Source organism: Notolepis coatsorum (assembly GCF_963971535.1).
Source record: "Notolepis coatsorum genome assembly, chromosome: 9".
In the NCBI taxonomy this organism is placed as follows: Eukaryota; Metazoa; Chordata; class Actinopteri; order Aulopiformes; family Paralepididae; genus Notolepis; species Notolepis coatsorum.
Genome location: NC_140173.1, coordinates 7,553,023 through 7,565,575, shown reverse-complemented (window position 1 = coordinate 7,565,575; position 12,553 = coordinate 7,553,023). Strand labels below are relative to the sequence as shown.

Genomic DNA, 12,553 nt, shown 5'->3' with positions numbered 1-12,553 from the left:
TTTTAAGAAAAGCACTTTTTTTTTTCAATGAAGATAACATTATGAATCTGAAATACACTCTATACATTGTTAATGTGGTAAATGACTATTCTAGTAGCAAACGTCTGGTTTTTAATGGAATAATCTACATACTTTACGTACTATAAGCCGCGGCTTTTCCCCCCCATTTTTCGACCCTGCGGCTTATATAACGGTGCGGCTAATCTATGGATTTTTACAGCTAACTGGGCGCGCTCCCTCAGCTCTGTGACCGTCAGATCAGACTCCTGAATCTGCTGCAGCAGTGCACGCCTTGCCCCTCCTCCTCCCCCTCACGTCAACAAACCATTACGGCAAGAGTCTAGTGTATGAGCAGTTCAGGGCTCCTCTTTCAACATGCTGCCTACCTACTGTACCCGGCGCTGCTAACTGGCTAACGTTATGAGAGCTAACGTTGGTACCTACTGTACCCGGAGCTGCTAACTGGCTAACGTTATGAGAGCCAACGTTGGTACCTACTGTACCCGGAGCTGCTAACTGGCTATCGTTATGAGAGCTAACGTTGGTACCTACTGTACCCGGAGCTGCTAACTGGCTAACGTTATGAGAGCTAACGTTGCTACCTACTGTACCCGGAGATGCTAACTGGCTAACGTTATGAGAGCTAACGTTGCTACCTACTGTACCCGGAGCTGCAAACTGGCTATCGTTCCTGTTTTAAACAAAAATGGGAGCTTCCTCAAACAGCCATCTCTTTCCCGACAATCCCCTCTGTGCACGAACCCTTACATATGGTAATTAAACATTAAAACACCTGTGGCTTATAGTCCAGTGCGGCTTATATATGTACACATCATTCAATTTAGCTGCTGCGGCTTATATTCAGGTGCGGCTTATAGTGCGAAAAGTACGGTAGGTGTATAGAGGCCCATTTACAGCAACCATCACTCCAGTGTTCTAATGGTACATTGTGTTTTCTAATCGCGTTAGAAAGCTAATGGATGATTCTAAAAACCTTGAAAACCCTCGTGCAATTACGTTAGCACAGCTGAAAACTGGTTTGCTGGTTAGAGAAGCTATAAAACTGGCCTTCCTTTGAGCTAGTTGAGTATCTGGAGCATCCCATTTGTGGGTTCGATTATACTCTCAAAATGGCCAGAAAAAGAGAACTTTCATATGAAACTCGACAGTCTATTCTTGTTCTTAGAAATTAAGGCTATTCCATGTGAGAAATTGCCAAGAAACTGAACATTTCCTACAACAGTGTGTACTACTCCCTTCAGAGAACAGCACAAACAGGCTCTAATCAGAGTAGAAAGAGAAGTGGCAGGCCCCAGTGCACAACTGAGCAAGAAGACAAGTACATTAGAGTTTCTAGTTTGAGAAATAGACTCCTCACAGGTCCTGAACTGGCAACTTCATTAAATGGTACCCGCAAAACACCAGTGTCAACGTCTACAGTGAAGAGGCGACTCTGGGATGCTGGCCTTCTAGGCAGAGTGGCAAAGAAAAAGCCATATCGGAGACTGGCCAATAAAAGGAAAAGATTAATATGGGCAAAAGAACACAGACATTGGACAGAGGAAGATTGGAAAAAAGTGTTATGGTCTGGACAGACGAATCGAAGTTTGAGGTGTTTGGATCACACAGAATAACATTTGCGAGACGCAGAACAAGTGAAAAGATGCTGGAACTAAGAGTGCCTGACACCATCTGGGGCCGCTTTGGTGCTGGTAAAGTGGTAGATTTGTACAAGATAAAAGGGATTTTGAATAAGGAAGGCTATCACTCAATTTTGCAACACCATGCCATACCCTGTGGATAGCGCTTGGTTGGAGCCAATTTCCTCCTACAACAGGACAATGACCCAAAGCACACCTCCAAATTATGCAAGAACTATTTAGGGAAGAAGCAGGCAGCTGGTATTCTGTCTGTAATGGAGTGACCAGCGCAGTCACCAGATCTCAACCCCATTGAGCTGTTGTGGGAGCAGCTTGACCGTATGGTATGCAAGAAGGCACTTCAAGCCAATCCAACTTGTGGGAGGTGCTTCAGGAAGCATGGGGTGACATTTCTTCAGATTCTAGGGCTGTACCGAATGTCATTTTTTAACATTCGAAGCTTAGATTCAAACGAAGCTTCGAATGTCTATAGAAAAAGAAAGTACTTCATAAAAAATATATATATTTTTTTCAAACTAAATCCTCAATTTGAATAAAGTGATTAAACTGATTAAATTAGTATTTTTCTTTTATTAAATCAACTTTCTTTAATGAATATAACTCATCAGTTTCGTCAACATAAATATTCCAATAAGGGCACGGTTGGTATGAAAGTGATGGTGACGTCTTATAGTATAATATTATAATATTAGTGTAGCCTAATCTTTAACTGCAACTGTGAAGGGGAAAAAAATTATTATTATTAAAACTTAAAAATTCGAATGTTGATTTAGAATTAGAATGTCAACATTATGATCGAAGCGTCGAAGCATTCGGTACAGCCCTATCAGATTCCCTCAACAAATTAACAGCTAGAATGCCAAAGGTCTGCATTGCTGTAATTGCTACAAATGGAGCATTCTTTAACGAAAGCAAAGTTTGAAGGACAAAATTATTATTTCAAAATAAAAAAATTATTTCTAACCTCGTCAATGTCTTGACTATATTTTCTATTCATTTTGCAACTCATTTGATAAATAAAAGTGTGCGTTTTCATGGAAAACACGAAATTGTCTGGGTGACCCCAAACTTTTGAACGGTAGTGTAGGTATGTTGATATTTATTTTGTTTAAATAAATGACCTATAGCCTACTAGTTATTTCTCCCATTGTATTGGTTTGCCCTCTTGTGGACATAATGCGCAACGATATTCTTATGGTTCTAACCTGTGTTTTTTTAGAAGGAATATTCAAATGTCATTTTTGGCCAATTTTGACAGCCCCATCTCACAGGCAGGCACCAACTGCCATGATTTTGAAATACCACAACAGCAGTAAACACTCTTTTTCCACTTATTCTATTATATGTTGTACCACTGTATTGCACATCGTTGCGGGCAAGACCACCCGCATTTCATTGTATACTTGTATGCCGTGACAAATAAAACTCTTGACTTGACTTGAAACGGTTCAATATAACGCAAGGTTTGATGTGCAATTCCTGGATTTTAATTCATATCTGATCTGCAACACTTAGTTTGAGAGTCCGTCTGTACGTTCAAATACAACACAAAACAGATATAGAGGCGGAGCAAATGCATGCAGTCAATTGAAAGATGCAACCAGACGTCACTAATATCAAAGATATTTAAAGGGGACCTGCATTGCTATTCCTAGCACTATTTGGGCAACTTTACACAATTCCTGTGAGTCTATGGAAGACATCTGTAAGGTTTATTTTAAAAATAATCATTGTTTTATATTTCTAATGGAGTACTCAAAAGCATCATTTTACAGCCCGTTATTGGCTGGGCTCCGCCCATAAGCACTTTCAGTGACAATCATCCACACAGTCTGCGAGTGGCAGAGAGAGAGAGAGAGAGAGAGAGAGAGCACTGTGTAAACACCGCTGCGAGCGAGATACGCAGGTCCCCTTCTCTTTCTCTCTCTCCCTCTCCCGTTTGAGGAAGTCTTCCACTGTGCCGCGCGCTATGCTCCCAAATCGAGAGACAGACCGAGAGACGACAGCGCGACGCGCGTGTGTGTGCATGTGTGCTCTGTCGCGAGGGTCTATCTGATTCTCCCTCTCTCGCTCTCTGTCAAACCCCGTTTGGTGCGCTACAACCACAGAGCCAATCGGATCACTATCCGCTCCATCCTCGCCACGTGACGTCACCATGCGAGTCAAATCAGAACGACCTGATTAAAATGGACCAGGAAATGCAGACCAGGCTGCAGAAACAAATTAGTGGGGGGGCATAAAATGTTCTCAGGGGGGCACAATGGTTTTTCAACACAGGTTCCCTTTTATACGTTTCAGCTGGGACAGCGGCGCTGTGGCTTGCTTGGCGCTGCCCACGGTGCTGAACTAAACAGCAGAGGCAATTGAAAAATCTAATTTCTCTCTATCTTAAGAACTTTCACTTATACAAAAACAGACTGAACGGATATATATAACAGACCTGCTGGGGCAGCGGACTGAGAGCAGGGGACACAAACAGGCTGGATAAGATGGTCAAGAAGGCCAGTAGCGTGGTTGGGGTGGAGCTGGACTCTAGCGAGGGTGGCGGAGAGGAGGAACCTTGCTAAGCTCCAGGCCATCAGGGAAAACCCCTCCCACCCACTATACACAGACTTGGCTGACAGGAGGAGCATGTTATAGACTCACACTACCTAAATGCAGCACTGAATGGCACAGGAAGTCCTTCATTCCGACAGCCATCAGACTATACAATGCATCACTGTGCCTCACTGCATCACTGAGCACAGAGTGACAATTACCATCTTCCTGGACTCTTACTTTTTAAACAGCACTGTGCATTATTACACCTACTGTAGACTTCAGTATATTTTTACTGTATTTATTTACTGTCTTTTATTCTATTTTTATTCTATTTAATTGTATTCTATTCTTAGGCTATTTGTTTTGTTATTCTTATTTGTGACTTGTTCTGTCTAAATGTTTAATGTTGAGTGATTTGAAGTGTCAAATTTCCCTCAGGATAATACATTTATATTCTATTCTATATCTTTGAAAAGTCTCCATTTATTCAACACTTCTGAATTCACTGACAAACTGAACTGAACTGACAAAAATAAGGTGCATAAAAAAGCAAACAAAATTCCTCCACAGGCTACTCACCATCATAAGTAGAGAGGCAAGCGGTGTTTGGGGACAGAGTGAAATATTCTTAAAACACTGCCCCTCCACTCATTCCTGAACTTTTTTGTTAAGTCCTTCTCAAATGCCAACTGAATTAAATTGGCCTTAGTTGCGTCGATGAAGCATACTAAGGCGATATTCTGTAAAGACGTTCTTGAGGGTAGAAAACAAATTCTCACAGAGTGCCGTGCTAGCTTCAGTAGTGTTGTTGTTGACATCAGTGCCCACTAGGGCTGTCCCCGACTAAGGATTTGGATAGTTGACTTTGATTGAGAAAAAAATTAAATAAAAAAACAGGGTGGGCACAGCTGACTCAGTGGGCGGGCCCGGCCCCCTAATGCCCGCCCATGGCGCCGGGACTGAGGAAATGAATGACCTGAATGACGGCAATCCGCCAATATGGTATTTAGAGACACAAACACATTGATACTAACTCCTATTACTATAATACAATGCTAGACATTTATAATGCATGTCACCTTTAAGACTATTTAATACATTCACTCTTTTCTTGATCCTCCAATCACAACTGTTGCTTCCTTCTGTGCAATAGTTGTGATTGGATGATCAAGAAAAGGGGCGTGGTTTGAGATAGGTCAACTGCACTGGTGTATTATCCCAGTATTATTGCCATTACCATATAGATCTAACTATCTTCTGGTTCATAATAAACCACACTATGCACCTGCTGCTGAACATACCTGTGGGCGAGAGGTTTTCCCTTTGCTCTCTCATTTCTTTCAAACGCTGTGCCATGGACTCAGACCTTTTCCATGTGGGGCTGTAGACTATTCCATGCTCGTGATTGATGATAAACGGCGACTCATCCATGTCTGTGGGCCGAAAAACATGAAATGTGAAATAACATTATGTGCTGTAATGTTAAGTAAGACAAGATAACTTTATTAAACACCCGGAGGGATATTAGTTAACTCCCTGAGGGATATTGGGAAGCGGTCAAAAAGCATTACACAGCAACAGTTGGAAAATAAAAAAATAAAAAAATCAAAATACAAAATATAATATAATAAGTAGAAAGTAACACAATTTTCAGAGGTAAACTGGTTTCTTACAGAGAGGAATTATTGGAGGTAGGGCTTTCATCATCTGTTCCAGTTTTTTCTTCATTCGTCTGTCATTTTCAGGTGTTCTCTCTGGGGTATCTCTTGGCTGCATGCAACGATGCTACATAGAACAAACAAAAAGAGTGGTACTATTTTTCTAATAAAGGCAAGACTTGTAGCAGATTAAAGTACTCCAAAGTAATGGTTTGACTTGGCAGCCCATGTCACATTTAAAAGCTGAGGGGTGGTCAAAACATTACCAAATTCAGTCTGAAGTTCAGTCTGAAATTCAGTCAAGATTTAACAAAAATTTGGTGAATGCGTATCGACATAGAATCAGTTTTGCCTTCAGGGTTATATTGAATAAGATGATCCAGGCAAAGTGTTTAGAGGAAGTGATATCATTAATAAACTGTATAACCTTCTGAATCCATACTCTCAATGCAGCGTCTTCTGGGGGGAGTAAATGATCGACAGACTCACTTGCTTCCTCTTAATTATCCATAGTCTCTCTTCTCTTGTTTGTCTAGGTACTGTGTAACCAATATCTAGAACATGTAAATATTTGTAATTTTGTAAATAATGATAATAAGGATGAATCATGCAATATTCCCCAGGATACTTTGTAGATGGGATGCAAGGGTCACAATTTAACTAGGTAATTGATATAGACCCAACCCCTGTAGGAATACTTACAGCCTATAGGGGAAATATTGTTATGTATATTTATATTATGTTGATTGATATCTCTACATTATTAACAAATTGTGAAAAGTGCCATTATATATTTTAGATTTCTCTTTATAATTTTATTATTTTCCAAAATTACTGTCAACTACTTAATTATGTGAGAGGATATATATACATCCCCGTTATTTGCTGTTCTGATGTTTTCCAAACATCAGTCACCCCCAACTTCAATAAAAGTGTAGACGGTATGGGTGCTCCAGTCACGTGTCTTACTTTGGGTAGTCTATTTTGAAGTGCATTGGTGAAAAGTTTGCTTAAACTGTTTAGTAAATCAGCGTTCCTACTCTTAGTGGGTTTTATGAATAGTTGCTCAAGACACGATGACCTTATTGAAGAAAGTTTAAACTATGACGGCAATAAAATCAACATTGTACTCACTGTCCTCTTCTTGGGTACCGCTGAAACGTCATCATTAAAGGCTGGGAACACATCTTCATCAATACGCTCACCATCATTACATCTGGATATTATTTCATCAAAAGAAAAATACAAGGAGGTATAAAAGGAAGAAATCATTAGTTATCTAGTGACATCTAGTGGCTAAAAAGGGGAATCTCGGCGAGAGACCAGTAGGAGCAAACACACTGTTGAGGTAAAGAAACATAGAAAACAGATTATTACCTGTCCACCCACAGAACAGACACAAGCTTCACACCCGTTTTCTTGGCTTTATTCCATGTTGCCTGATGGCCATTCTTGAAAACTACATGGGTGACGTGTTTATTAAATGATTTGGATACCTGCAAAAGGACAACACAGTGTCACACAATACACAAGCTGATTGACTGTCAATGTGTTATGTTTGTATGTATGTGTGTGTGCCCACCTTAGCTCCCATTCCTTCAAGCTGCTGGATAAATGGTGCTGAATAGTTGTCCGTTTTGGCCGATGACCACACATCAACATAGGCGACAACATCTGCAGACATACAGTATTTAATAGGCTACTTTCTGACCTGGAACAAAATACAGCCAAGGCACACTGCAATGTTTTAACCAGGGTTTTGTGACATGGTCTTGCCATTAGTGAAGTGAGACAATTCAGAGAGATTCAGATTAACTGATGGGACATTTTACAAGGTGGATTCCTACAATTACCCTGGTGTATCAAGGTGAATAACCTACCCAGCCCCTTACCTTTCAGCATAGTTGTTAAGTTACCGCCTGTGCTCATCATTAAAGTTTCACCTGTAAGAAGTAGAAAGTTGACAGGGATGAGGGTATTTTCAAGAGATCAAGAATTAGCTTGCAAAACATCAACAAGTTAAGTCTGTTACTGAGTCCTGACACATGCTTCTGGCCCCAGAAATCCCGTCATGGTTCCCTTTATTCTAGCCTTTGTATTGATGTAAATTAACCCATTGGTGCCATGGGGCAATGCTAAAATTAAGGCCTGGTACATCATAGTTAAAAAAGAAACTGGTTGTTTTTAGGGGAAATTACGTCTGCTTCTTCTTTTTGGACAGTTTGATGGTCCAAAAAGCGGTAGCTCGCTGGTTTGCCTAACGTTAGTGAACGCGAGCTATTTTATTACGTACTTACTCCACTCATTTAGGTGGTGATGTTAACTTTCACATAACTTACCTCCACGGAGACCCATTCGAAACTATAACGTTAGCTTTACATTGAGGTTAGCCGACTGTTTACTCTAGCTCCATGGGGGACACAGGAGGAACTCGGTTTCCTTCTTCATTGACAACTATCCATAAACAAAGTCACAAACATCTGTTTAACTCCGGTACATGGTGGTTATACAAAAGCAAGTTAATTAGATGAGAAGTGAATGAGTTCAGACAACTTTTACCTTTTACCTCACTGCAGCGCAGCTGCGCAGCGACATCTTTACGCGCGTGGTGGGGTTGTAATGGCGCCTTCAAATGGGGTCGTGTTTACCGTGTTCACGAGAAGAAGTTCACTTGTGTAAAAAAAAAATAAATAAAAAAAATAGCGGAGCCCATGGAAGTGTGCTTTGTCGTGGAATTGTTGTAATATTAGTTTCTTAGTAAAGTAATATAAAATGTTGATATTTACAATGGCTGGCCCCCTCTTTTTTTTTGTCATTATGCCTTTGTAGTAGTTAACTAAATCAAGATGCATTTCCCAGTTGCCTAGCAAAATGGGGAATAAGGAAAATAATATACAGGACATTTTCAATTAATTGACTGTAGCCTACTACTTGTCTTAACCACCTGAACGCCTAGCATAATGTGTAATAAACTTCCCGTGTTGAGACCACAAACTCACAAGTTCCATTTGAAGGCAGCATGAGTGTAGGTGGGTGGGCAAAGCAAGCAAGTAGTAGTTGGTTAGTTCCTAGGCTGGACCTAGGCTGGTAAAGATATGCCTCCTAAAGTGTCTAAACGGAAGTACAGGCTACATGCTTTCCGGTTTTCGACAAAACAATTATAGAAACGTGTGAAGTGCACAATATTTCCTCGTTTAAGCCACTGCAACGGCTTTGCCTGAATAATTTACTACATGACCGGGACGTTCTAGCTTGTTTGCCGACAGGATTCGGGAAAAGTTTGGTCAGTTCGGAGGCAGCTTCCAGGGGAAGTACATACACCGGAAATCCTACCCCATAGACACTTTCGGCAGTAGTTCTTTACCAGGCTTTATCTCACGGAGATAAAACTGGGAACGAGGTTAGTTGGTTCCCAACCAGTGGTTGGTTAACTTCACACTAGACTAGAGGAGTTGATCGATTGATTGATTGATTGATTGATTGAAAACTTTATTAACAGATTGCAGAATAGGTACAGTACAGTACAGCTCAATACATACAATTGTTAAGGGGATGCAGACCAGAGAAAGACTTTCGTCTTGTTTACATCAGGGTCCCACATTTTCAATTCATCGTAACATATATGACATACAGATAGACAGTAGGCTACTGCTACATCTATACATTTATGACATACCAGATTTGCAAATACAGTACTGTTTGTGATACGAAAATAGTCCAGAAAAAAGAGTATATACATTTGACGTAGAAACTGTACATTGGAGGAGGTTGGGTAGGTGGGGGGGGGGGGACTGTACATTGGAGGTGGTTGGGTGGGGGGGGGTTGGGTAGGAGGGGTGGGTGGGGGACACTGTACAACTGTACAAGCAAAACTGTACCAAGACCATACTTGGTAATTTACTGTACATTGGAGGGGGTTGTGTTAGGACATTTACAGGGGCAGAATCTGCATATGGCTCGCTGATAACAAACTATCATTACACATGGGCAAAACAGAGTCCATTCTCTTCGGTTCAAATAACAAACTCAGCAAGACCGACGGCTTCTCAGTTACAGTGGGTGACAATATTGTCACAAGGAAAGATGAAATTACCTACCTGGGTTCCATCCTAGAGGCTAATCTCTCCTGTGACAAAATGGCATCCAATGTAATAAAAAAAGTCAACCAACGAACTCGATTCTTGTACCGGATCTCCTCTCTGGTAAACAAGAATACCCTGAAGACTCTGGCAGGAGCACTCATTCAGGGGTACTACGACTATGCTTGCACCTCATGGTACCAAAGCACCTCAAAGGCGCTAAAAACAAAATTACAAACATCTCAAAACAAACTGGTCAGACTACTGCTTGACCTTACTCCTAGAACCCACCTCACCCCTGCCCACTTTGACAACCTAGGATGGCTTAGAGTAGACGACAGAGTACAGCAACTTGCAATGGGCCTGGTCTACAAGATACACTACACGACCAAGGTACCCATGTACATGTCAAAATACTTCCCAAAGGTCAGTGAATACCACGATCACAACACCAGAGGGAGCTCCACAAATCATGTTAAACCCAGATTCGGCTCAAATAAGGGACTAAACACGTTTCGCAATTATGCCACATCAATGTGGAACGCCCTACCCAAAGCTGTAAAGGAATGTGGATCACTACCCACTTTCAAAACCTCTCTCAAGGGACACCTACGGGAGACTGCAATTCAACACTGGCCCCTGTAAATATCCTAACCCAACCCCCTCCAATGTACAGTCATTTACCTAGTATGGTTTTGTCAATAATCCAATGTACAATTTTGTTTGTTTGTACAGTGTCTCCCCCCCCCCCCTCAATGTACAGTTTTGCTTGTATATACAGTGTGCCCCCCCCCAGCCAACCACCTCCAATGTAGATTACCCAGTATGGTTGTCAATATCCCAGTGTACCCAACCCCCCACCCCCCACCCAACCTCCTCCAATGTACAGTTTCTACGTCAAATGTATATACTCCCTTTTCCTGACTCCTTCTGTATCACAAACAGTACTGTATTTGCAAATCTGGTATGTCATAAATGTATAGATGTAGCAGTACTGACTATCTGTATGTCATGTATGTCATATATGTCCAGATTAATTGAAAATGGGGGACCCTGATGTAAAGTTCAAGTTCTTTAATAGTTGTCATACAGAAGTACAGAATACTTTCATACAAAATGCTTCTTACTGTTACGCTCCAGAGACTGTGCTAGACAAGATAGTATCAAATAACATAATAACATAATATAGCATGAATTTAGAAGAAGAAAATGAGGTCACAGTGTTCGGTATAGACATATGTACAATGTTCTGAGTTACCATATAATATACAATACACAATACTATGCAGTGTACTAATGTACAGTACTATCTAGTGCAAAGCAGAAATGGGATGAGGTACAATTTTAGGTACAATTTACAGTAAGGTGTACGAGTTGTAGTGCAATCCTTCATCCATAAATATAAAGTGTGGGGAGTGGGTGCTACAGTGTGTTTGTTTAAAGTGGGTGTGTGCTATAAGTGTGTGGAGTGGGTGCTACAGTGTGTTTGTTTAAAGTGAGTGTGTGCGTGTGGATGTGTGTGCTATGTGCGTTTGGTGGTTGTTGTTGTGTAGTGTTCATTCATTGTTCGTTTAGCAGCCTGATGGCCTGGGGATAGAAGCTTCTTCTGAGTCTTTCTGTGCTCGCCTTGAGACTCCTGTATCGCTTGCCTGACGGCAGCAGTTCAAAGAGGCAGTTGTTCGGGTGACTGGAGTCTTTAATGATTCTCTTAGCCTTGCCCTTGCAACGCTTGTAGTAAATGTTCTGGAGGGTGGGGAGCCCCCCTCCAATTGTGCGTTCGGCTGAACGTGTCACTCTTTGTAGTCTGCTTTGGTCTTGTGCAGTGCTATTCCCAAACCAGGAGGTGATGTTGCCGGTCAAGATGCTCTCTATTGTACATGAGTAGAAGTTCTTAAGGATCTTCTGGCTGACTTGGAACTTCCTTAGGCGCCTGAGGAAGTAGAGGCGTTGTCGTGCCTTCTTCACAACACTGTTAATGTGTGTGGTCCATGTCAAGTCCTCGGATATGTAGGCTCCGAGGTACTTAAAGCTGTTGACTCTCTCAACCGGTGCCCCGTCGATGCTGAGGGGGCTGTAGTCCTTGACCCCCGACCTCCTGAAGTCCACAATCATCTCCTTTGTTTTGCTGACGTTCAGGGAGAGGCTGTTTTCCTGGCACCATCCCGCCAGGACCTTGACCTCTTCCAGGTAGGCCCTCTCGTCGTTGGCAGAGATCAGGCCCACCACCACTGTGTCGTCAGCAAATTTGACGATTGTATTGCTACTCCGCTGAGCCACACAGTCGTGTGTGTACAGGGAGTAGAGGAGGGGACTAAACAAGACGAAAGTCTTTCTCTGGTCTGCATCCCCTTAACAATTGTGTGTATTGAGCTGTACTGTATTGTACCCATTCTGCAATCTGTTAATAAAGTTTTCAATCAATCAATCAATCAATCAGTTTCGAATTGCAGTCTCCCGTAGGTGTTTTTTTAGAGTGTTTTTGAAAGTGGGTAGTGATTCACATTCCTTTACAGCTTTGGGTAGGGCGTTCCACATTGATGTGGCATAATTGCGAAACGTGTTTAGTCCCTTGTTTGAGCCGAATCTGGGTTTAACATGATTTGTGGAGCTCCCT

The 12,553-nt window shown here is 41.7% G+C and overlaps 1 protein-coding gene across 1 annotated transcript in view; it reads right to left on the bottom strand.

Moving 5' to 3' along the window:
* The window catches only part of mcph1 (microcephalin 1), a 92,828-nt gene extending 85,040 nt beyond the window's left edge, over nt 1–7,788 (bottom strand). Inside the window, exons 1-6 of the mRNA XM_084321032.1 lie at nt 7,753–7,788; nt 7,443–7,534; nt 7,238–7,356; nt 6,995–7,076; nt 5,876–5,987; nt 5,504–5,635 (exon numbers count right to left, since the gene is read on the bottom strand). Coding sequence (XP_084177158.1) covers nt 5,504–5,635; nt 5,876–5,987; nt 6,995–7,076; nt 7,238–7,356; nt 7,443–7,534; nt 7,753–7,762 — 547 coding nt within the window. The 5' untranslated portion in view covers nt 7,763–7,788. The remainder of the gene's footprint in view (nt 1–5,503; nt 5,636–5,875; nt 5,988–6,994; nt 7,077–7,237; nt 7,357–7,442; nt 7,535–7,752) is intronic.
* Nucleotides 7,789–12,553: the final 4,765 nt, after the last annotated feature.